Source organism: Phodopus roborovskii, unplaced genomic scaffold, assembly GCF_943737965.1.
Source record: "Phodopus roborovskii unplaced genomic scaffold, PHOROB, whole genome shotgun sequence".
NCBI lineage: Eukaryota > Metazoa > Chordata > Mammalia > Rodentia > Cricetidae > Phodopus > Phodopus roborovskii.
The window spans coordinates 20898593-20921470 of record NW_026126460.1 but is presented as its reverse complement, the minus strand read 5'-3'; the positions used below and the strand labels follow the sequence as shown (position 1 = coordinate 20921470).

The following is a 22878-nucleotide window of genomic DNA, read 5'->3' as shown; positions in this document are numbered from 1 at the left end:
GGACTAAAACCTACACAAACACAAAGAAGGGATGCTGGGAATGAGAGTCTTCCACAGGGAATAGCATACCAAATGGCTATCCAATACCAAATGGTGAGCTCTGGAAACATACCTATGAGTAACATTATGCAGACTGAGCAGGTCATAGTAACATATATGTGTATATACATCTACTCATGTCATAACAATGAAAAAAGGGACATTAATTCGAAAAATGAGATGGAGGGCTACATGGGAGAGTTTTGAGGAAAGGGGATGCAGAAATGATGTAACAATCTCAAAAATAAAAACCTCAATTTTCAGAGTTATACTTCTACGGAAAGTCAATGTATTCTTTGCTCAGTGTTTTACCAAAAGTATGCTCACTATTTTAGAAAACCAAGTCACCAATGTCAGCATTGCTCTTGACATCTGAATTACCAGTAAATGTCGTTGGCTGGCAGTGTAGCTATCACATCCTATCTATGGGTGTGGCTGGCAGACTGTTCCATTGTCTGGTTTATTCGTACCCAAGCTTTTGAAATACACATTACTATTAATTACTCTTGCTTTACAGCGAGTGCATTATATGTAGTGGTCATTGTCATATGCAATATGGGCATTTTATGCATGAGTTTTGTTTTGAACTGATCCAGGGCATGTCTTGTTTGGTTGAGGAATGTGTACCTAATAGATGATGCTGAATGCTGCTGATGAAAAGAGGTAGTTTGCAAAATTTCTTCAGGCTATTTTGATGTCTCCCCTAGCCCTCATTTCCAGAGCCTGGTCTAGAATCAGGAGATAGGACGAAAATTCTTGAGGGAGGGGCCCAGAACTCAGCTGCTAGGTTAATGGCTGATGGAATTTACTCAAGAGCTGGGCAAAGGTGAAAGAGCCATGTCCTGCTCCCAAACCCTTATTCCCCTCTCTCCGCTTCATTGACACCCCCACCCCCTCCCCACGGCAGCCAGAGCACTCCACCCACACTCTGACCTCTTACTTTACTCAACTACCCCTGGGGCCGCCAAGACACAATCAAGTCAGGGCAGCATGAGCCGAGCACCTCCCCACCCTATCCCACTCCTGTCTGTGGGCTCCCAGGATGCCCCTGCTCCCCTGTCACCACGGCTGCCCCCTCTGCAGCATCCCTCCTCCCACTCACGGTCCTCTCGGTGTGGGCCTTCCACCTGGGGTCTCGGCTGTCTTCTGGCTCTACAGGTAGGAGGCAGAGGTGCAGGAGCTGGTACTGGCTGAGATGGGTATTTGGAGGGAGAGGTATTTCTGAAGCTCGGCCCTCTGCGATCCTCTATCGGCAGCATTTCCTGGTCCTGGCATCTCTGCTCTGTGCCTCCCACCTGCTGCTGCTTCACAATCTTCCCCCAGGAGGGCTCTCATACTCACCTGCTCAGCTGCTGGCTTCCAGTTTCTTTTCATGTGGTATGTCTACGGTCCTGCAAACTTGGATGGGCAGCAGGTGAGAGGAACTCCTTTGAGACAGGGAGTAGGCTTCCAGAAGGAGACTTAAGGGAATCCTGTTAAGAGTCCATGTTTCCAAACCTGCTGGGGCTGCTATTCATACAGGCTGCCTCTAGTCCAGGCTCCATCCTTAGAATTCCTTATCCCTGCACTGGTGCTGACAAACCAGAAGCTACCTCTGACCACCAAGACACCTGGAAATGGTGAGTACAGAGTAAAGGCAGGCTAATGGTGGAAGTACATGCTGGCTGGAGGTTGGGCAGTTAAGTACCGGGTATTGTAGAGAGAAGTCTTTGGGGTCATACCAGGCATCAGTTAGGACAGGAGAGTATTCGGTCTTCGTTCCATTTACACCTCTCTGTACCCCAAACTTCCAGCCTCCCTCTCCCTGCACCTGTGTAGTTTGACAAACTGCCATGGCCTGGAGCTCTGGAACACTTCTCTCCGAGAGGTGAGTGCCTGGGAAAAGATAGCAGAAGGACTGAATGGTCCCAGCGTGGAGATGGAGATGCTCTTATTTCCATTGTGCAGACACTGATGCTATGGGGGAAGGAGCAAGGCAGGAGCCTATCCTTGGAATTTGTTAGAAATTCCACACTGGGACTGGAGAGATGGCTCAGTGGTCAAGAGCATTGGCTGCTCTTCCAAAGGACCCAGGTTCAATTCCCAGCACCCACATGGCAGCTTACAACTGTCTCTAACTCCAGTATGTGATACCCTTACCCAGACATGCATGTAGGCAAAGTACCAATGCCAACGAAATAAAAGTAAATAAATTGCAAAAGAGAAAAAGAAAGGAAAGAAGAGAAACTCCAAGCTGAAGTTAACTTGATTGAGCAGAAAGTCTTCCATTCATCCTCTCTTCTACTCCATCAGGTGTCGGGGGCAGTGGTGGTATCCGGGCTGCTGCAGGGCACAATAGGACTTCTAGGGGTGCCTGGCCGTGTGTTTCCCTACTGTGGGCCACTGGTGCTGGCTCCCAGCCTGGTGGTAGCAGGACTGTCTGCCCACAAGGAGGTGGCCCAGTTCTGTTCTGCTCACTGGGGCCTGGCCTTGCTGTAAGTGAGTCCTGAGAGGCGTGGGGTGGGACCCAGTGGGTGTGCAGACCTGGGGAAGACAGAGCTTCTGGCTTATCAGATTCCATAGCCACCTGAGTAGGGATAGCAGGTTTTAAGTTTGGAATATGAGGCTTTTCTCCAATTCATCCAGTCTCCCTGATATTCGACCCTCAGGGTACCTCCCTATGCTTTCCACGAGGAGATTCTTCCCTGGGACCTCCTTTTATGATATTCTGCTCACCTGTGCTGCCGTCATTCATGATCTGATGCTTCAGACCCACAAAGCTCCTCTCTTCCCTAGGCTCATCCTGCTCATGGTGGTGTGTTCTCAGCATTTGGGTTCCTGCCAGGTACCGCTGTGCTCCTGGAGACCCGCTTCAGCTTCTTCAACTCGCGCTTATATTCCTGTCTTCCGACTTCTTTCGGTATGTGGGGGCTCTGGGCAGATGAAGTGAAAAGGGTTGACAGACGTGCATAGCCAGGTGAGGTGACACACTTATAATTCCACACTGGGCAGGTGGAGGCAGAAGAATTCAGGAGTTCAAGTTCTGCTGTTTAGGAAGTTTCAGCCCAGCCTGAAATACATGAACAACAACAAAAACCAAACCAAAATGAAACATGGGGTCTTCCAGAGGACTGGAGGACCCCATGATACATGTGGGTGGGTGGCTAATAATTGCCTGTAATTCCTGCTCCAGAAACCAAGTCCTTCTAGCCTTCCAGCATTGCCCCCACCCATGCACAAATAAAAGTAAAACAGTTGAGCCAAGCATAGTGGTGCATGCCTTTAATCCTGGTGCTTGGAAGGCAGAGACAGGCAAATTTCTGTAAGCTTGAGGCCAGCCTGGTCTACACAGTTACAGGACTGCCAGGGTTACTTAGAGAGACCCTATCTCAAAAATAGGATAAAATCATTGAAACAGACAAAAGTGTGTGGGACTGACATGGAATATTCTATTGGTCCCTACTTCTGAGTTTCTAGTGGTCCCACCCAGGCTGACTCAGAAGGTTCTGGGGAGGTGGGAGCTTTTTTCCATCTCACTATTGTCCTTCAGGTGCTTGCCCCTGTGGCCTGTGTGTGGATCATCTCTGCCCTTCTGGGTCTGAGTGTTAACCTCCTGCATCTGTCTGACCCCACAGAGGCACCGTGGTTTTGGCTGCCTCACCCAGGTAGGTTTTCTCCTGCGTTCCCATCCTGTGTTCCCATTCTCTCACTCAAATCAAGGCGTCCCTTTCTTTGAACTCACAATTTAATAGACTTCAGCCAGGTGAGGTGGCACATATCTGTAATCCCAGTACTTGGGAAGTGGAGGCAGGAGGATCAGGAGTTCAAGGTCACCTGCAGCTGCATATCGAGTTTGAGGCTAACCTGGGCTACACGACACCCTGTCTCAAAGGAAAAGTTACACAAAAAGATTCAATGGAGCTCACCTCTCCCTTTGGAATTAAATCAGTGTTTTCTCAAAACACATGTGGAGAAACTGACAACGTGAGGGGTTGTGCCCCCCTTCAGTGCAGGTATATTATTTGGGTCAATGTCAGGAGACGTTATACCATGTATACTCACTCCTGATATCCCTGACCAATTAACAAGTTTATATTATCAGCCTCTGTGGAGATTTCTGCAGTTCCTGCCTTGGAGTCAGTGGATGTGAGATTTTGTCATTTGTGTTTACTTGTCATGGTGGTAGGGGTCAAACAACTCCAAACCTTGTGCATACTCAGCAAGTGCCTTACACTGAACTCCACCTCAGCCCTTCATTTAACAGTTTAATAATGGCCCGTTGAGTTCTGACGAGGCCCTAAGTACATCGTAGGCACAGAAATGAATACAGGACTAATAATGTCTGCTCCACGGAGCTGACGGTCTATTTGGGGTATATTGATAGGAATCAAATGAGCACCTAAGTAAATGTGAATTTGTCATTGTAGTAAAAGTACCTAAGTAAAACTAGAATTTATCATGAGAGAAAATAATGGGGAATTTGATGCTGTTATAGGGGTTGAGAGAAGTTTTTTTTTTAACTTCTTTTTTGAAGTGTTCTTCTTAAATGTATTTTTTTATTATTTCTTGACAAGTTCCATACAATGAATTTTGATGGTATCCAATTCTTCCACTGCCCACAACACATCCCCATTCCATCTTCATGTCCTTTAAAAAAATCGACTCGCTGAGTCTGATTAGTGCTGCCTATATGTGCATGGGTGCGTGCATGGGTGTGGAGCTATCTTACACCTCTGATGAAAAATGGCTCTCCCTTTGCCCAGAAGCTATCACCTAACATAGTTTCTCAGCTAGCGGTGAAACCACATGAGCCTTTACCCCACTCACGCTTCTGCGCTGGAATCTTGACTGGCTTGATCTTGTACAGATCTTTGCAGGTAACCATAGCTGCTGTGAGTTCACTGAGTGCAGTGGTCATGTCCTGTCCTGAAGACAGCATCTCATGGCACTGATCCCCATCCCCCAGTTCTTACATTCCCCCGCCTTTTTGGAAACAGGATCTCACATTGACGAAGTTGACCTTGAACTTGCATTGCAGTCAAGGATGGCCTTAAACTCCCTGTGCCTTGCAAGTGTTGTAATTACAGGGATGCATCACCACTCTTGAATGTGGTGGGAGAAATAATCCTTGAAGAAGTGAGATGAGATGTAAGAGGTGGGGAGAGGAGGAGCTAGTTGGACAGGACACAGGAGATAGCAGCTTGCTAGGTAAGCACCACATGCAAGGGCCCTGTGGTAGGAGCACAGCAAGTCTAGGGCCTAAAACAAGGCTAGTGTGTTTGAAGTGAAGTGGAAACAGAACTGAGGGTCAGACCAATGGTGACCTTGTAGAAGACAGTGAAGAGAAGGGTCTCTCTCCTAGAGTTCAGTGGTTTTGCCTCACAGCATTATCCTGAAAAGCTAGATCATCTGGGATTCTTGAGGAACAGGCATTTAGAGGCAGAGGAATGCTCCAGGCTTGATTCTGGTCTCTAGATGACTCCTTCTTCTTCTTCAGGTGAGTGGGATTGGCCCTTGTTGACACCCAGGGCCCTGGCTGCAGGCATCTCCATGGCTTTGGCAGCCTCCACCAGTTCCTTGGGTTGTTATGCCCTGTGTGGCCAGCTGTTGCATTTGTCTCCTCCACCACCACATGCCTGCAGTCGAGGGCTGAGCCTGGAGGGGCTGGGCAGTGTGCTGGCAGGGCTGCTGGGGAGCCCCCTGGGCACTGCATCCAGCTTCCCTAACATAGGCACATTGAGCCTTTTCCAGGTACGTGGCTCTGAGACAGGACTGAGGGGACTGGAGGTACAGGGGCAGGAGCTCATGCTAAACAACTGTCAGCTGGGCCAGCTTTCAGTCAGACAGTTCACTGAGGGAGGTGACTGGAAGTGCTAAGTGCTATGAATGTAGAGAAACAGGAAATCGGTATGTCAGGTGCATCGGGACCTCTGCCAAGGCTCATTACAGTGAAGAATGAGTCAGAGAAAGTTCCCTGTTCTCTTGGGAACTTCATGAAAAAGGGAGACTTAGCATAAGTTGAGAGTAGTAAGCACTATCATGAAAGCAGTGGTGTATGGGCTTAGCAAAGAGGTACCTTTGGCTAGAGTGGCCGGGATGCTTAGAGAGGTCACATTTAAGCTGGGATACAAAGGATGAAAAGGAGTGGGCCAGGCAAAGATCTGGTATGGCCCAAGGAGATGGCTGTGTTTTCTGGTATCTCTTCTTCATGCAGACTGGTTCACGGCGAGTAGCCCACCTAGTGGGGCTGTTCTGCATGGGGCTTGGGTTCTCCCCAAGACTGGCTCAGCTATTCACCAGCATTCCACTGCCTGTGCTTGGTGAGTGAATAGATGTGAAGACAGGTGTTGGAATACCGTTTGGCCTAACCAGTTGTCTAGGCTGGTGCCATTTCTTTCTAAATAACTTCTCTAAATGGATATGGACACATGCTCTCATTTTCTTAGCCCAACTGAGTCTCTTGCAGAATCAGAAACAAGCCTGCTGGCTGTCTTTCCTCACTACAGCCTGCTTGCCCTACAAACCTGAGCTTTGCCCTCTTCCCATTGCCTTGTTTTCTTTTGTGTGGGGCAGGTGGGGTACTGGGAGTGACCCAGGCTGTCGTTCTGTCTGCTGGATTCTCCAGCTTCCACCTGGCTGACATCGACTCGGGGCGAAATGTCTTCATTGTGGGCTTCTCCATCTTTATGGCCTTGCTTCTGCCAAGGTGGCTCCGGGAAGCTCCAGTCTTGCTCAACACAGGTAGGTGGGGCAGAGAAGAAAAAAGGAATGGGGTTGAGGCTTTAGACCAGTGGTTCTCAACCTGTAGGTCATGACTCCTTTGAGGGTAGAAGGATTCTTTCATAGGGGTTGCCTAAGATCATCAGAGATCACGGGTATTTATAATTCACAACAGTAGCAAAAACTACAGTCATGAAGCAGCAGCAGCAAAAATGATTTTATGGTGGTGGTGGGAGGTCACCACAACATGCGGAGCTGTATTAAAGAGTCACAGCATCAGGAAAATTGTAATAATTGCTTTAGGCTCTCTGAATGCTTGGTCTCATAGTGGGATTTTGTTAGAACGCCATTTATTTATTTAACAAATATTCATTGAGTTCCTCTTTTTGTGCTTTTGTGTCCTGGTTTTATTTCTGTTGCTGTGTTAAAATACTGAGACCAAAGGCAACTTGGCAGGGAGGTTCATTCAGTTAACAATTCCAGGTCACACTCTATCACTGAGGAACGCAAGGCAGAATCTTGAAAGCAGGCCTGCTTGCTAATCTATACATATTATCTTCAAAGAAGGAACTCACTTCACAGCCAAAGAAGTGTAGCAGGATCATGGAGGATGCTGCCTTATGTTTAGCTAACTTTCTTACACACTTCATGACTACATGTCTTGACTACATGATGGGCCAGGTATTGTGGATTAATATGGATTGGGAAAAAACAGATAGGTTGAACAGATGTTTATTCAGTGAGAAATAACTTACAACAGAGACAGATGAACACCAGCAGGTTCCCATCCCAAGGATGCTTCCGGATGCTCTCTGTCTCTGTCCAACAGAGCAGTGGAGAGGGGGCTACCTCAGACCTAGTTCCCCCAGGTCATGTCTGCAGCTGTCGTCACCCTCAATGGGCGTGGTCAGTGCAACAGGTGCGGACAGAGTGAATATCTCACTACAGCCAGGCTCTACTAAATCTACCACCAATATAGACAATCCCCCATAGACTTCCTTACAAGCCAATGTGACCTAGGCAATTCCTCAGCTGGGACTCTCCTCTCAGATAACTCTAGGTGGTAACAAGTTGACAGTTAAAGCTAACAAGTTACAAAACTCCTCCCCTCAAACACATTTAAAAAAAAAAAACAAGCTAAATAGGTCAAAACACAAAAATACTTCTAGGTTGTACAGAATTATGAAAGAGGTGACTTGCTCCAGGACAAAACAAGAAAGGTTAAGTAAGATAAGAGCTGTGAGCAGGGCATGATGGATCATGCCTTTCTTTAATCTCAGCACTTGGGAAGTTGGTGGGATCTCTGAGTTTGAGGCCAGTAGTCTACACAGTGAGTTCCAGACCTGCCGGGGGTACATAGAGAGACCTTGACAAAAGCAAAAACAAATATACAGACCTGTGGTACTCAAGGACAAGAGTAGCTTCTTCCTAGGTGATTCAGTACAACTGAATGGGTCTTTGAGGATGGAAAAACTTAAATGGCAAAAGGCCATTTCTGTGTGTGAGAGGCAGGGTCTTATTTTGGAATGTAGGCTGGCTCCAAACTTTTGGCAATCCTGCTTAAGACTCCCAAGTGACAAGATTATATATATATAAGCCACATGGACAGCTGACAAGGTATTTTCTTATTTGTTTGTTTGTTTTTCAAGACAGGGTTTCTCTGTAGCTTTTGGAGCCTGTCCTGGATCTTGCTCTGTAGACCAGGTTGGCCTCTGCCTCCCGAGTGCTGGGATTAAAGGCATGTGCCACCACCATCCGGCTGATAAGGTCATTCTTGATCACCTTTCCATCATATACAAAGAGAAAAGCTGGGGTTATGGGGCAGAAGAAGTAGTATATCCTGAAATATGCAAACAGCATGGTTTATTTAGAGCAGTGGTGTTCAGAAGGCGGTGATTTTGTTTCATGTGGAACATTTGGAGACATGCTTTTGGGATGTCACACATGGAAGAAAGAGGATTGTATTTTGTATGTTTGCTTGTTTCGAGACAGGGTTTCTCTGTGTAACAGCATAGCCTGTCCTGGAACTCGATTTGTAGACTGGGCTGGCCTTGAACTCGCAGAGAGCCTCCTGCTTTTGCCTCCTGAGTGGTGGGATTAAAGGCATGCACCACCATGTCTGGAGAGAAAAAGGACTGTTACAGGCATTCAGAGAGGTTGTTAAGCATCCTTGTGTGCACTGAACAGCTCCTTATAACAGTTATCTGGTCCAAAGTGTTCGTAGGACTGAAGTTGGGAGGCTCGGGCTAGAGCACCAAAGGTCAAAAATGGTAGAGACTAGGGCTTTTTAATGCCAAATTTTCCATAGAAAGGGAGCCTGGGACAAAGGGTATCTGGAGAGTATGTCGGGGCTTAGAAAACACGGTGTTAAGAAGGAATCCTATGGGAAGGACCTGAAGATGGGAAATGGAGTTTATAGAAGAACATAAGTGACTTGGAATGATGGCTCATTGAAACTTGTCCTTGGTCCAAGACTTTGTTTAGGTCTACAAGGGAAGACACATTGCCTTGGACAGTATCAGTTACCTTCTTGCCTGGCCCCAACCCTTTGTAGGCTGGAGCCCCTTGGATATGTTCCTGCGTTCTTTGCTGGCAGAACCAATTTTTCTAGCTGGTCTTTTGGGCTTTCTTCTAGAAAACACCATTTCTGGTAAGTTGGAACCAGGTTCTAGGAGAGAGGCTGGGAAGCCATTACTCCCTGGCTTGGGCAGTGGCCAGACAGAGGGGCTACTCTTTTTACATATTTTTTTTTTGAGACAGAGTTTCTTTGTGTAACAGTCCTGGCTGTCCTGGAACTCCCTTTATAGACCTCGAACTGGTCTAGAACTCACTGAGATCCACCTGCTTCTGTCTCCCAAGTGCTGGGATGAAAGGCATGCACCACCATGCCTGGGTTACTTATTTTTTTTAGGCTTTATTTTTTTATTTTAAATTAAATATATATATATATATATATATATATATATATATATATATATACACATGTGTGTGTGTGTCTATGGGTATATCCACATGAATGTACATCCCCCCAGATGTGGAGCTAGAGGCAGTTGTAAGCCATCTGCTATTGATGCCTAGACTTGGAACTTGGGTCCTCTATAAAAACAGTACTAGCTCTTAACAGCTGAGCTATCCCTCCAGCCTGACCAATCCCTCTTTTGCAGGTACACGGATTGAGCGAGGCCTAAGTCAAGGACTGCCAACTTTTTTCACGGCCCAAGAAACGCAGAAGTCCAGAGAGAAGGCTGCTCAAGAATATGGGCTCCCATTACCCATCAACAACCTGTGTTCCTGCATCCCACAGCCTCTCCATTGCCTCTGCCCAATGCCTGAAGACCCTGAGGATGAGGAAGGAGGGCCCTCTCAAACAGGGGAGACAGCAGACTTGTTGTCTGACTCTGAGGAGTCATGCCGTACAGCTAACAGAGAAGGGTTTAGGTCCCAGTAATTAGTCAGGAGCACCATTTTTTCTTTATTAGTTTAGCAGTAACTCCCAGCTTGCAGGAGTCTTGCCTCCAAGGCAATACTTTCAGTGAGATAATGTATGTGGCCCAACTAGATGCGCCGTTTCCCAGTAGAACGGGCTGCCTTTCCTCCTCTTTATCAGGCTAACGTGTTCAGGGGCCATGGATTTAATAGGCGAATAAGTGAATAAATAGGATTCTTGCCTGTGAACTGTCAATGCCTCTTCGATGAAGTTTAGCATTCAAATATCGTATCGAGTGCTTCCCACGAGCAAGGTACTGCATCGGCAGATATGTGACAGGGACCGTGCCCTCTCCCTGCATTTAAGATTTAAATTCATAACTATAATGTGAAGCAGAAGATAGTCTATAATAAAGGTGACAATAATGATAAAGGGGCAAGGAGGAAGTAGGATTTTATGTGGACTGAAAAGGAATTAGGACAAGTGAGGTTTCGGGTCCCCGCCCACCACAGGTCTTGGCTCCGCCCCGTATCCCAAACCCCGCCTTCCCGAGTGTGTGTGTGTGTGTGTGTGTGTGTGTGTGTGTCTGTGGGGGGGGTGGCTTCTACTCTAGGCCTTTCAGTTTGCACACGAGGGCAGGCCCGCCGAGAGGAGGGTGGGAGCTTCCGCAGCCGTTGACGGTAGGTGGGATCGATTTCGAGTCGGCGCCGGGGTCTGGGGCCGGCCGCACGCCGGGAAGAGGAGTGGAACTTTCACGGTGACCCCTTAGCCGGGTGCTTTTTCCCAGAAGGGAGCGCGCGCAGCCCGGGCTGTGGGGCAGGCCTCCAGGAGTGGGCGGTCCTGCGCGTGCGCAGCCCGCCTTCGGCCTCCCTCTTCGCGGGTGTTGTGGGAGGGTCCGCTTTAGCTAGTCGGCGTTTTAGCCCTTGGGCTGAATTAGCTTTGTTACCCCTTTGGGGTCCTGAGCCGTCCCTGCGTGCAGCCGGTGCTGTAAAAATGAGACACGGGCGACAAAGGCCTTGCAGGAGTGGTAGCTGGGCGCCGTAGGCGTCCCCGAGGCGGCCTCTGGCTGCTGGGCCTACGGTTTGTCCTCTCTGGTGGCACAGGGCGTGGGCCTGCGCGATGGTCTGTAGGGCCTTGCTGCCCTCTGCAGGGTGTTGTAGGAACTACCCAGAGAACACACGGCCGAGTGACATACCTTCTTGCAACTTCACTTTCTCACTCTTAAAAAGACAATTAAACTGGTGAAATTGGTTAACGAAGACCAGCTTACGCCGGGGAAAGTAAAATCCAGAGGACTTAGATTCCTTCTCCATCCATGCTGGGGACGATCTCAGAGCCCAATCAATTCCACTAAGCTTTTTTTTTTTTTTTTTGAGAGTCTCTTGCTATGTTGGTCTCCAAATTAAGATCCTCCTGCCTCAGCCTCCTGTGTGCTAGGATTACAGGCGTGCCTCAACATGCCTGACTCGGTTATACTTACCTCGGTCAAGGCTGAGTTATAGGAGCAGCCAGCCTGGGTCAGATACAGAATACTTTGCACATTTTTATAGGGCCAGCTGTCCTTGGCCACATTAAACAGCTTCCTCCCATTCGGACAAAACATCAATTTGTGGGTTTTGACCTTCGAGACTTAAGGAAGGACAATAAATTCAATTTTGGTGACATGCCAGGATGTGCCTATAAGGGAAATTAGAGGGTTTGGCAACTTCATTTGTATTTCTGATCTTTTCCGATGTAAACTCTTGCCCAGAGAAAATTCTTTCATCATTCCAAGACCAGTCTTCCCTGTTGGAACAGCACATGATGGAAATACCCATCTCTGCACAGACGGTTTCAAGGCTGCTGCAAATAACCACCATCCGTGCAGTCACGTGTCACTGGAAATGGCCATGTTTTTGAGAACGGTGTTACTAAACAATTTCGTCACACGCAGCTATCACACGGTGCACATATTTGAACCAAGATGGCAGTAATGTCACTATGTTCTGTGATCTTTTTTTTTTTTTTTTTCTTAAGACAGGGTTTTTCTGTGTAATAGCTTTGTTTGGCGGTCCTGGAACTAGCTTTATAGACCAGGCTGGCCTTGAACTCACAGAGATCCTCCTGCCTCTGTCTCCGGAGTGCTGGGATTAAAGGCATGTGACACCACTGCCCAGCTAGGTTCTGTGATCTTAAAGGATCCCTGTCCTATATGCAGTCTTTCTGACTGTATACATTTATAGTCCACTTGTTAATTATAGTGCAGATTAAGAGAGGGTGCTTTGAAACCTAGGAAGACTTAGACTGAGTTGGAAATAATTGCTAATCAGATTTAAACAAATTTCATTATTTTCTTTGGAATCTAACTTTTCACCTCTTGGCACTTAATTTTATATTTATATATGAAAATAATAAAGAAATTATATGACTTTTTATCCCCACAGGAAAAATAACTCTGTCAGATTTAGTAACTACATACTTAACTAGGTTGAGGATACAGCATTTTTCTCAGGGACTTTATTTTTATTCACACTGACATTTTGCCTGCATGTATGTCTGTCTGTGCGAGGATGTCATACATTCACCTGGAGCTGGATTACAGACAGTTGTGAGCTACCATGTGGGTTGTTGGGAATTGAACCCAGGACCTCTGGTAGAGCAGTCAGTGCTCTTAACCACTGAGCCACCTTTCCAGCCCATCTCTTGTTCTTTTTAACCCTTGTGTGTGTGTCACTGTGTATCTACCATGTCATTGAAGCACTCTCATCACATTATTAATCTAATGTGATAATAATCACACAAATTTTCCATAATTGTGAAGGATTAACTTGAACAGACTCTGAGAAACAATTTCTGTTTCAGATAAGGAGGAATATGATCATAGAACATTACATATGTATGAAAATTGTCAGACAATAGTTAAATTAAAACTTCAAAATGAACCCATCTTAGATTTTTTTTTTTTTTTGTTGTTTTTGTTTTGTTTTGAGGGTTTCATGTAGTCCAGGCTGGCCTTGAACTCACTATGTAGGTTGAAATTTAGTTAATTTGGAGATTTTTTTTAAAAAATTCATTTATTTTTAAATTTCATTTATTCATTTCATATTCTCTTATCGGGGGTAAGGATGTGTGTACATGTGTGCATGTTCGAGTGTGTGTGTGTGTGTGTGTGTGTGTGTGTGTGAGCACACTGTGTATATAGAGGTCAGAGGTCAATCTTAGAGGTGACCCTCAGGCACTTCCTACTGTTTGTGTGAGAAAGAATCTCTCTCAGCCTAGAACTTTGGCAAATAGGCCTGGGTAGCTGCACACTTCTCTGCCTTTCTCAGCCTCTGATCTTGCAGGTGCTGGGTCTAGGTACATACCACTCCACCAGGCTTTATGTAGGTTCCGGTGATCTGAACCCAGATCCCTGTGAGTCAAGTGATGTACAAGTTGAGCCATTTCCCCAACCCAACATTGGTCCTCCTACCTGCTTCTCCCCAGTGCTGGGATGGTATACCTCACCAAGTGTGCTTTAGGATTTTATTGTTTGCTTCCAAACTTCCTGAGCTTTGTCGTTTTTAATATTAAATATTTAATATTAAAAAAATTATAGCATGGGTAGTGGCGGTGCTCGCCTTTAATCCCAGCATTTGGAAGGCAGATCTCTGAGTTCAAAGCCTGTTTGGTTTACAGAGTGAGTTCCAGGGCAGCAGGGCTACACAGAGCAAACCCTTGAAAAACAAAACAAAACAACTTATTGGTGCATATGAGGAGGATGATGTTTGGGAGATAATCTCTACCACATGAATCTTAAGCTTGGCACACATGCCTTTTCCTGTTGAGCCATTTCATCAATCCAGACTTTGCTTTTAGCAACCAAATAATTTGAATGTCCTTCCCCTCACATTTTGGACTTTTTTAGTTTTACTTATTTAGTTTTTTTTTTTTTTTTTTTTTTTTTTTTTGGAGACAGGGTTTCTCTGTGTAACCTTGGCTGTCCTAGAACCCACTTTGTAAACCAGGCTGGCCTCAAACTTGAAGATCTACCTGCCTCTGCCTCCCAGGATAATTAAAGGCATGCACCACCACTACCCCAGCAATTCTTTTCAAGACAAGAACCATTCTTATCCTTTTAAAATTTCTGAGAAAGACAGCATCGATCTATATAGGATTCAAGTAAAGATTCAATAGGATTGGCTTGGGTTTCCATATTATATTAAGTGCATCAATATGCTGAGTTTAAACACTATGGAAAAATATATCTGCCCTTTCATATTTTGTTCCCTCTTTCCTTCATCCCTTCTTCCTTTTACACCAAGGTGAGTCTATTTCATGTATCAACAGCTGCCCTGGGCATCCTGAACCCCCGCTTTTATATCTCAATTCTGGGATTACAGGCATGCACCACAATACCCGGTAAAGACATGTTTTCTATTCTTTAGGAACTTATTGTAAGAAATATTCTGATCTTTAAGAAATATTTTACTAATTTTTTATTCTATGTGTATGAGTGTTTTTTCCTGCATGTATGCAGATACTACATGTGCAGTACTTGAAGAGGCCAGAAGAGGGCATTGGATCTCCTGGAACTGGAGTTATAGATGGTTGTGAACTGCCATGTGGGTGCTGGGAATTCAACCCCAGTCCTCTGGAAAAGCAATCAGTGCTCTTAACCTCTGTGCCATCTCTCCAGCCCCAGATTCTAAGTAAATTTTAAGTCAGTTGTCAAGGGGTAGTTAGGCTGGCTGTATAAAGTGTGTGTGTGTGTGTGTGTGTGTGTGTGTGTGTGGTGTGTTGGCGGGGTGCTTTCATGCCTCTGTTTTACTGGGGAATGTTTTCACACGGTTTCAGTTGACGTGGAACTGTGAGCAGTCCTCCCTGGCTGGACTTCCCGGAGGCACTGTGCTAAATCAGGACTTCCCCACAGATGGAAGAACTAGAGCGAGGCCTGTTGATGCAGCCATGGGTGTGGCTGCAGCTTGCTGAGAACTCACTCTTGGCCAAGGCATCTATCACCAAGCAGGGTTATGCCTTGCTGATTTCGGATCTTCAGCAGGTGTGGCATGAACAGGCGGACACTTTAGTGGTCAGCCAGCGAGCCAAGGTAAGAGTATAAAAGTACGAAGAGAGGCTATCACTGTCGCATTATACTGGCCATAGGACATTAACATCCATCAGCTTGTCTATCTATATGTTGTCGAGGAAGGCTGAATTGGTTTGAAGCAATTAATAGGCTTAACATCTCTATCCTAAGGATGCAAAATCTGAAATGCTCTAAAATATGAAAGTTTTCACATCCTCAATGCTCAAGACTCAAAAAGTTTTAGATTTCAGATCATTTCAGATTTTGGATTTTGGGACTAGAGTTGTACATCTGGTGAAAAGTTACACATATATTCAAAAATCCAAGAAATTCGGAAATCTGAAACATTTCTAGAGAGAGAGACAGAGAGAGGGGAGAAAGAGAAAGAGACTGATTTTGCTTGAACAATAATGCATACTGTCATCTGTATTATATGATGTATACAGGCCCTCAGTAAATTGATTTTTCCCAGAACTGTGGAGTAGGCTAGTTGATCTTTGCAACTCTTCTTCTTGTCTCCATTTTGCTGCAAGGCTGTGTACCCTTTGCCTTCCCTTCCTCTCCTGCCCCTTGTCTTCCGGGATTCCCCTTTGCTCTTGCCTTTGAGGAGTTTCCTTTTAATGGCCTCACTCTGTTTCTCTAGGAGTTGAACAAGCGCCTAACTGCTCCCCCCTCAGCTTTTCTCCACCACCTGGAGGAGCTGCTTCTACCATTGTTTAAGGATTCTGCTCACCAGGATGCTGCTGATCCTAGCCACGCTACCTTCTCCTGTGATCGCACAGCGGAGGCACTGATTCTTCGGGTGCAGAGTGAGCTGTCTGGTCTTCCCTTCAACTGGCAGTTCCACTGTACCCCAGCTAGCTCTTCACTGGTGAGTGCAATGTAGACATGGGTGCAGGTAAAGATCTGGGTGCCCTTATGTTGCCTGAAATTCTTTTTTTTTTTTTTTTTTTTTTTTTTTTTGTTCAAAACAGGGTTTCTCTGTGTAGCCTTGGTTGTCCTGGAATTTACTCTGTGGACCAGGCTGGCCCTGAACTCACAGAGATCTGCCTGCCTCCCCCCCCCCCCATCTCCCTAGTGCTGGGATTAAAGACAGGCACCACAACTGCCTGGCTGAAACTCTTTTCTAAGAAAAAGAAATTTCCTTGACTAGACCAGAGGCTATGAGGATTTTTGGCTGGTATAGCCTTGTCTTGCAAAAGGAGCAGGGTTTGGATCTTCACATTGTATTTCACGACTTCATTCAATATTATTATTTTAATGCCAGGGTCTCATGTATGCTAGGCTATTCTAGGATGACCTCATTCTTTCACCTGAGTGTTACAGATACACCGACATGCTCAGTTTATGCAGTACTGAGGGGCTGAACCCAGGGCTTGCTGCGTTTGGTTTGTTTTCTTTCTTCCTTTCTCTCTCTCTCTCTCTTTCTTCCTTTCTTTCTAGGGTCTTACTTTAGCTCTGGCTGGCCTGGAACGCACAGAAATCTGCCTGTTTATGCATGATACCATGTCCACTTTTCTTGATTTTTTTTTTTTGAGTTTTTTTTATTATGCAGCCTTAGCTGACCTGAAATCACTGTATAAACCAGGTTTGCTTTGAACTTGAAGCAGTCCTCCTGCCTCAGCTTCCAAATGCTGGGATTCACCATACATGGCTTACAGCAGAGTTTTTTTTTTTTTGTTTTGTTTTGTTTTTTTTTAATATTTTCAAGTTGTGATTTATCAAGACCACTTTGATAACAGAGTAGAGTGCTTTCTAAGCATTTTCTCCCCTTTTTGTCTTTATGATTTTCTTACAAGACAGATATTATTTTCATTTTTTTTCAGAACAGAAAACCAAGATTGAAAGTAACTTGTTCAAAGCCATCCATCCTATTCATAACTGAGCTAGAATTTGAACTCTGTGTTAGTCTAGTCAACTTCAAAGCCCTCTTTTACAGACTAGGTAGGTCATGCCTTCCTCTTGCTTGTAGCTTTCGTTCCCCAAGAACTGTTATTAATAATAATTGGGCAGTGGTGGCACACACCTTTAATCGTAGTACTTGGGAGGCAGAGGCAGGTGAATCTGTGAGTTTGAGGCCAGTCTGGTCTATAGAGTGAGTTCCAGGACAACTAGGGCAGTTACACAGAGAAGCCCTGTCTTGAAAAACAAAAAAGACCATTAGTAATTAATAATAAATGTAAGAGCAAGTTTTCAGCTGGGTGTGGTGGTACATGCCTTTAATCCAAGTTTGAGACCTGCCTATCCATATAGCAAATTCCAGAACAGCCAGAGCTACATATTAGAGAGATCCTGTCTCAAAAACCAAACAAAGACAAAATTTCAAAGCTGGATATGATTGTATATGTTTGTAATCAGCGCTAGGGAGATAGAGGCAGGAGGATCATGAGTTCAAGGCCATCCTCAGCTACATAGTGAGTCTGAGTATAGCATGGGCTACATAATACTCTGTCTCAAAACCAACCAACTGCTGGGCATGGTGAAAACCTTTATTTCCAAGCCTCTGGAGGCAGAGGCAGGTGGGTCTCTGTGAGTTTGAGGTGATCCTGGTAAACATAGAGAGTTCCAGGACAGCCCGGGCTGTTACATGGAAAAAAAACAAAGCAACAACAACAATAACAACAAAAAACCTGACTTTGGATTTAGTATATCTGGTTTGAATCCCATCTTCATCTCTTTGAGGATTTGAGATAGTCTATAAGGCTTAAACTAGAATTCTTCCAGATATCCACTGATGGGAATATACAATGACACAGATAATGTCTTAGGGCTTCTATTGCTGTGAAGAGACACTATGACCACAGCAATGCTTACAAAGGAAAACATTTAGTTGGGCTGGCTCATAGTTCAGAGGTTTAGTTCATTATCATCATGGTGGGACATGGCAGCATGTAGGCAGACATGGTGCTGGAGAAGGAGCTGAGAATTCTACATATTGATTCCAATGCAACAGGAAGTGAATTGAACTACTGGGAGTGGCTTGAGCATCTATGAGACCTCAAAGCCCACCCCACAGTGACATACTTCCTTCAACAAAGCCACACCTCCCTGTGAGTTTATAGGGGCAAATTACCCTCAAACTACCATAGGCAGTTTGGAGAATGATGCATGTGTGTGTGTGTGTGTGTGCCAGGTACATGTGCAAGTGGTTAGATTGTATGTAGAGGTCAAATGTCAAATTTAGATGTCTCCTCCCACCATTTTTCCCCCCAAGACAAGGTGTCTTAGTTTGGGTTTCTATGCTGTGAAGAGATACCATGACACAGTAACTCTTGTAAAGGAAAAAACATTTGATTGGGGTATCTTACATTTTCAGAGGTTCAGTTCATTGTCATTATCATAAGACATGGTGGCATGTAGGCAGACATGGTTCTGGTTACCTCTTGATCATAAGGCAACAAGAAGTGATCTGGGACACTGGGAGGCATCGTGGGCGTATATGAGACCTCAAAGCCTCCCTCCGCAGTGAAACACTTCCTCCAACAAGGCCACACCCACGCCAGCAAAGCTGCCCCTCCTGACAGCGCCACTCCCTTGGGGGCCATTTTCTTTCGAACCATCGCGCAGGGTTTCTCTATGTGGCTCTGGCTATGCCGGAACTCACTAAAGACATGTGTCACCACTGCCCAGCTTCAGGTGTCTTCCTTAATCACTTCTCTACCTGGCCCTGGAACTTACTGCTTTGGTTAGATTGGCTGGCCAGTCATCCCCAGAAACCATCCTGTCTGCCTCTGAGGTATGGGATAACAGATGCTTACCACTTTTTGTTTGTTTTTGGTTTTTCGGGTCTCTCTATGTAGCCCAGCTATCCCGGAACTCGATCTGTAGACCAGACTGGCCTCGAACTGCTCACTATTTGTATGTGGGTGCTGGGGCTTCAAACTCAGGTCCTCATGACTATATGACTAGCACTTTACTGACTTGAGCAATCTCTCCTGTCTCTACCTTTTTTTTTTTTTTTTTTTTTTTTTTTTTTAATGAAACAAGGTCATGCATATACCAGGATTTTCTTTTCTTTTTAAATCTTAAGATTTCTTTCTTTTTTATGTAAAAAGTAACCTTTATTTTTAACTATAGAAAAATATTTTTTTCTTTTGGTAGTAAAGCTTTTCTTTCTTTCTTTCTTTTTTTAAACATACTAATCCCAATTCCCTTTCTCTCCACTCCTCCCCCTCTCTCACCTTCTCCTTACCTCACCCCTGTTTTTGCTCCTCAGAGAGGGTAAGGCCTCCCATGGGGAGTCAACAAGTCTGTCCCATCACCACATCGAGGCAGAACCAGCCCCTCCCCTCTGTGTCTAGGCTGAACAAGGTATCTCTCCATAGGAAATGGACTCTGAAAAGCCAATTCATGCACTTGGGATAGGTCCCGGTCCCACTGCCAGTGGCCCAACAAACTGCCCAAGCCACCCTCTATCGCCTGCATTCACCGGGTCTAGTTCAGTCCTATGTAGGTTTCCCAGCTGTCAGTCCTGACTCAGTGAGCTCCCACTAGCTTGGGCCAGCTGTTTCTGTGGGTTTCCCCACGATTTATTTATTTATTTATTTATTTATTTATTTATTTATTTATTATTTAGTATTCATTGTTCTGCCTGCATATATGCCTGCATGCCAAAAGATGGTACCAGATCTCATTATATAGATGGTTGTGAGCTACCATATGGATGCTGGGAATTGAACTCAGGACCTCTGGAAGAGGAGGCAGTGGTTTTAAGTTCTGAGCTATCTCTCCAGTCACCAACTTTTGTTTTTAAGTTGAATATATCCTACTTAATCCAGCCATTTGATTCCTAGATATTTACTTCAGAGTGATGAAAATACATGTCTACCCAGGCATAGTGGTACACGCCTTTAATCCCAGTATTCTGGAGGCAGAGGCAAGAAAAGAACCTTGAGTTTGAGGACTGCTTAGGCTAAACAGTGAGTTCTAGCTGGCTAGATCCTCACAGTAAGGCCCAGTATCACAAACAAGAAACAACTCTCTCAACGTCCCTTCTCCACATAGAGCCGCGCAAAGATTTCTTCGCAAGTGTTCACTGTGGCTTTTTGTTTTTATTTTATTTTATGTGTATGTGTTTGGCCTGCATATACATCTGTGTACTGCAAGTGTGTCTGATACCTGTAGAGGTCAGAAGAAGGGATCAACCCTCCTGGAAATGGAGTAGCAGATAGTTGTGAGCTGCCATGTGGGTGCTGGGAATTGAGTGAACCCAGGTCCTCTGAAAGGGCATCAAGTGTTCTTAACTGCTGATATATCTCTCTAGCCCTGGTGTCTTTGTTTGTGCCCAAGCCAGAGATAACCCAAGATATTAATGGTTAAACAAATGATGGTTATATATATATATATATATATATATATATATATATATATGTTTTAAGAATCAATAAATGGTGCTTGTTGTATTCAGTAGCACTCAGTGATCATAGTGTTCTGTGAGAGGCATAGGGTGCAGATTATCCAGCAGACCAATCTGCAAAGGCATCGTTCTCTAGCTCCCAATTCAAGGTATAGTCTACTTGAAGGTGTACTTGTGATAGTTTGGCAGCAATAAATGAATGTAGATGGAGCTGGGGGGGGGGTGGTACACACCTTTAATCCCAGCTCTTGGGAGGCAGAGGCAGGTGGATCTCTGTGTTTAAGGACAGCCTGGTCTACAGTGTGAATTCCAGGACAGCTAGAGCTATATGGAGTACCCCTGTCTTGAAAAACAAAACAAAAACAAAACAACGGGGGGGGGGGGTGGAAAAATGGAACAAAGAACTTCTTTACTTTTAAAGATTTTAATTTTTATTTATGTGTATTTCTGTGATTGGATTCATGTACTTGAGAGGCCAGAAGATCTCTTGGACCTGGAGTTACAGTGTTTGTTGGGAATTAAACTTGTGTCCTCTGGAAGAACAGCAAGTGCCATTAACCTCTGAGCCATCTCTCCAGCCAGCAAAGGACTTCTTGAAAGACTTTGCTGGTGTTTGTTTGTTGGTTTGTTTTTCTGGAACTTAGCAAAGCCATCCTTGAGTGCCAGAGCCACTCATTCACCACTGGTTTGTTTGTGGTACTGGGGATCGAGCCTAGGGCCTCACATTGTACGCCATGCATTCTCCCACTGCTACAAGGGTGTTCTTTAACATTGCCAAGCCTGGACTCTAACTCCTGGGGCAAGACCGCCACAGTCTCCCAAGTAGCCATGGCTACAGCTGTGCACCATTATGGCTGACTTTGTAAAAAAAACTGCTAAGGCCCATCCATAAGTCCTGTTATGTAATTAGCCCTCATATTTGATGACTTTAATTGAATTTCTTGTGAACTCTTCCATCTTTATGTACAGAATTTCAGTCCCTGGTTTTTTTTCTAGGTGGCACCAGGGGGCACTGTTTCCTCAATGATGCTTATTCTGGCACCTATCCATTTGAACCACCTTTGAGAGTCCCTATCAGTAGCTAGTCTCTTCGTGTATTATATAGTCCTACAAATTCAGACTAGTGTGAGTGAGGAGGCAGCTTTCCTGGAGGTTTCCTCTAGTAATTTCTTCTTTCAAAGGTACAGAATAAGTCAGGGCTGTAGCCAGCTCAGTGTTAAAGCACTTATTTAGCATGGGCCAGGAGCTCCAGCCCTGGAGGGGAAAGGCAATAAAGAACACTTGAGTAATGATAAAATAATTGAGGAAAAATGAAAGGCAAAGGTAATTGTTTTAGTGCAGTCTTCTAGCTGAGGAACTGTCATGGGAAAGATGCTTTAGTGTTTAAAGGAGAGTTTTGTTTGGCCCCAGGGAGATGTTGGCTTAGAACAGATTGGTTAACAAGTATATTTTAAGTTCAGATAAAGTCTTTATCATGAAACAAAGAAGACTGCTATCCCAGGGAAACCCCTGGCTGCAGGGAGTTTTGCAGGGAAGAAGCTGGAGCTGGTAGACACTCTCAGGGATGTAGGCGGCTACTACTTTAGGCGGGTGTGTGTGTCTGTGAGGTCATGCGGTTGGAAGTTTTGTCTGTTATTCATTCTTGTGATAGTTTTCATTTACTTTTTTTTTTTGAATGGGCAATTCATGCCAAAGACAAACATTTCATGCAGCATTTAAAGGTATACAGTTAAACAAACAGGCGTTCTGTCTACTCTCTTATTTTCCTTCTAAAGCAATTACTGATTACTGACACCAGCTTTCTGTTTATTCTCTTTTCCTCCCTCCCTCCCTCCCTCCCTCCCTCCCTTCCTCCCTCCTCTTTGAGAGAATCACATGTAGTCCAGGCTATCCTCAAAATCACAATGTAACCAAGGACCCTTCAGTTTCTTTCCTCCTGCCCCCACCTCCTCAGAGCTAGGATTCCAGGTGTGCTGCCGGGCTCTCTGTGGTGCTGGGGATTGAACCTAGGGCTTTATGCATTCAAGACAAATGTTATGAGCTGAGGCATATTCTTGGCCATCCTTGATGGAATGTTGCTTTTAGCCCAGCTCAAGTTTGAAATACTTCTGCCTCTGTTTCCCAGATGCTGAGATTACAGGTGCGAGACATCACATGTGTTATTAATTCTCTGTAATAATTGTGGAATAGGCAAGGCTTTGGGTCTCTGCTTCATGATTCTGCATCTTTCTCTACTTGTGACAAATTTCTCTTTATGCTTCCCTTTTCCTATTGTCTGTTCTTTCAAGTATCTGTTTTTCTTTTTCTGTT

At 45.1% G+C, this 22878-nt stretch overlaps 2 protein-coding genes across 4 annotated transcripts in view; both read left to right on the top strand.

Annotated features, from left to right (window-relative positions):
* Positions 1–931: 931 nt before the first annotated feature.
* Slc23a3 (solute carrier family 23 member 3) lies at positions 932–10353 on the top strand. Of its 3 annotated transcripts, XM_051190488.1 has the most exons (12): positions 936–1197; positions 1296–1453; positions 1561–1658; positions 1833–1906; positions 2332–2513; positions 2815–2938; positions 3569–3683; positions 5516–5769; positions 6233–6338; positions 6592–6759; positions 9293–9388; positions 9903–10353. In XM_051190488.1, exons 1-12 carry the CDS (start codon positions 1030–1032, stop codon positions 10184–10186), a joined length of 1827 nt encoding a protein of 608 aa, XP_051046445.1. In that variant the 5' UTR covers positions 936–1029; the 3' UTR covers positions 10187–10353. The 3 variants fall into 3 exon arrangements, with proteins under 3 accessions (XP_051046446.1, XP_051046447.1, XP_051046445.1); XM_051190489.1 differs by lacking the exon at positions 9293–9388 and having other exon boundaries at positions 932–1197; XM_051190490.1 differs by lacking the exons at positions 5516–5769; positions 6233–6338 and having other exon boundaries at positions 932–1197.
* A 4703-nt stretch (positions 10354–15056) lies between these two features.
* The window catches only part of Nhej1 (non-homologous end joining factor 1), an 86232-nt gene continuing 78410 nt past the window's right edge, over positions 15057–22878 (top strand). The window contains exons 1-2 of the mRNA XM_051190182.1: positions 15057–15233; positions 15856–16083. Coding sequence (XP_051046139.1) covers positions 15057–15233; positions 15856–16083 — 405 coding nt within the window. The remainder of the gene's footprint in view (positions 15234–15855; positions 16084–22878) is intronic.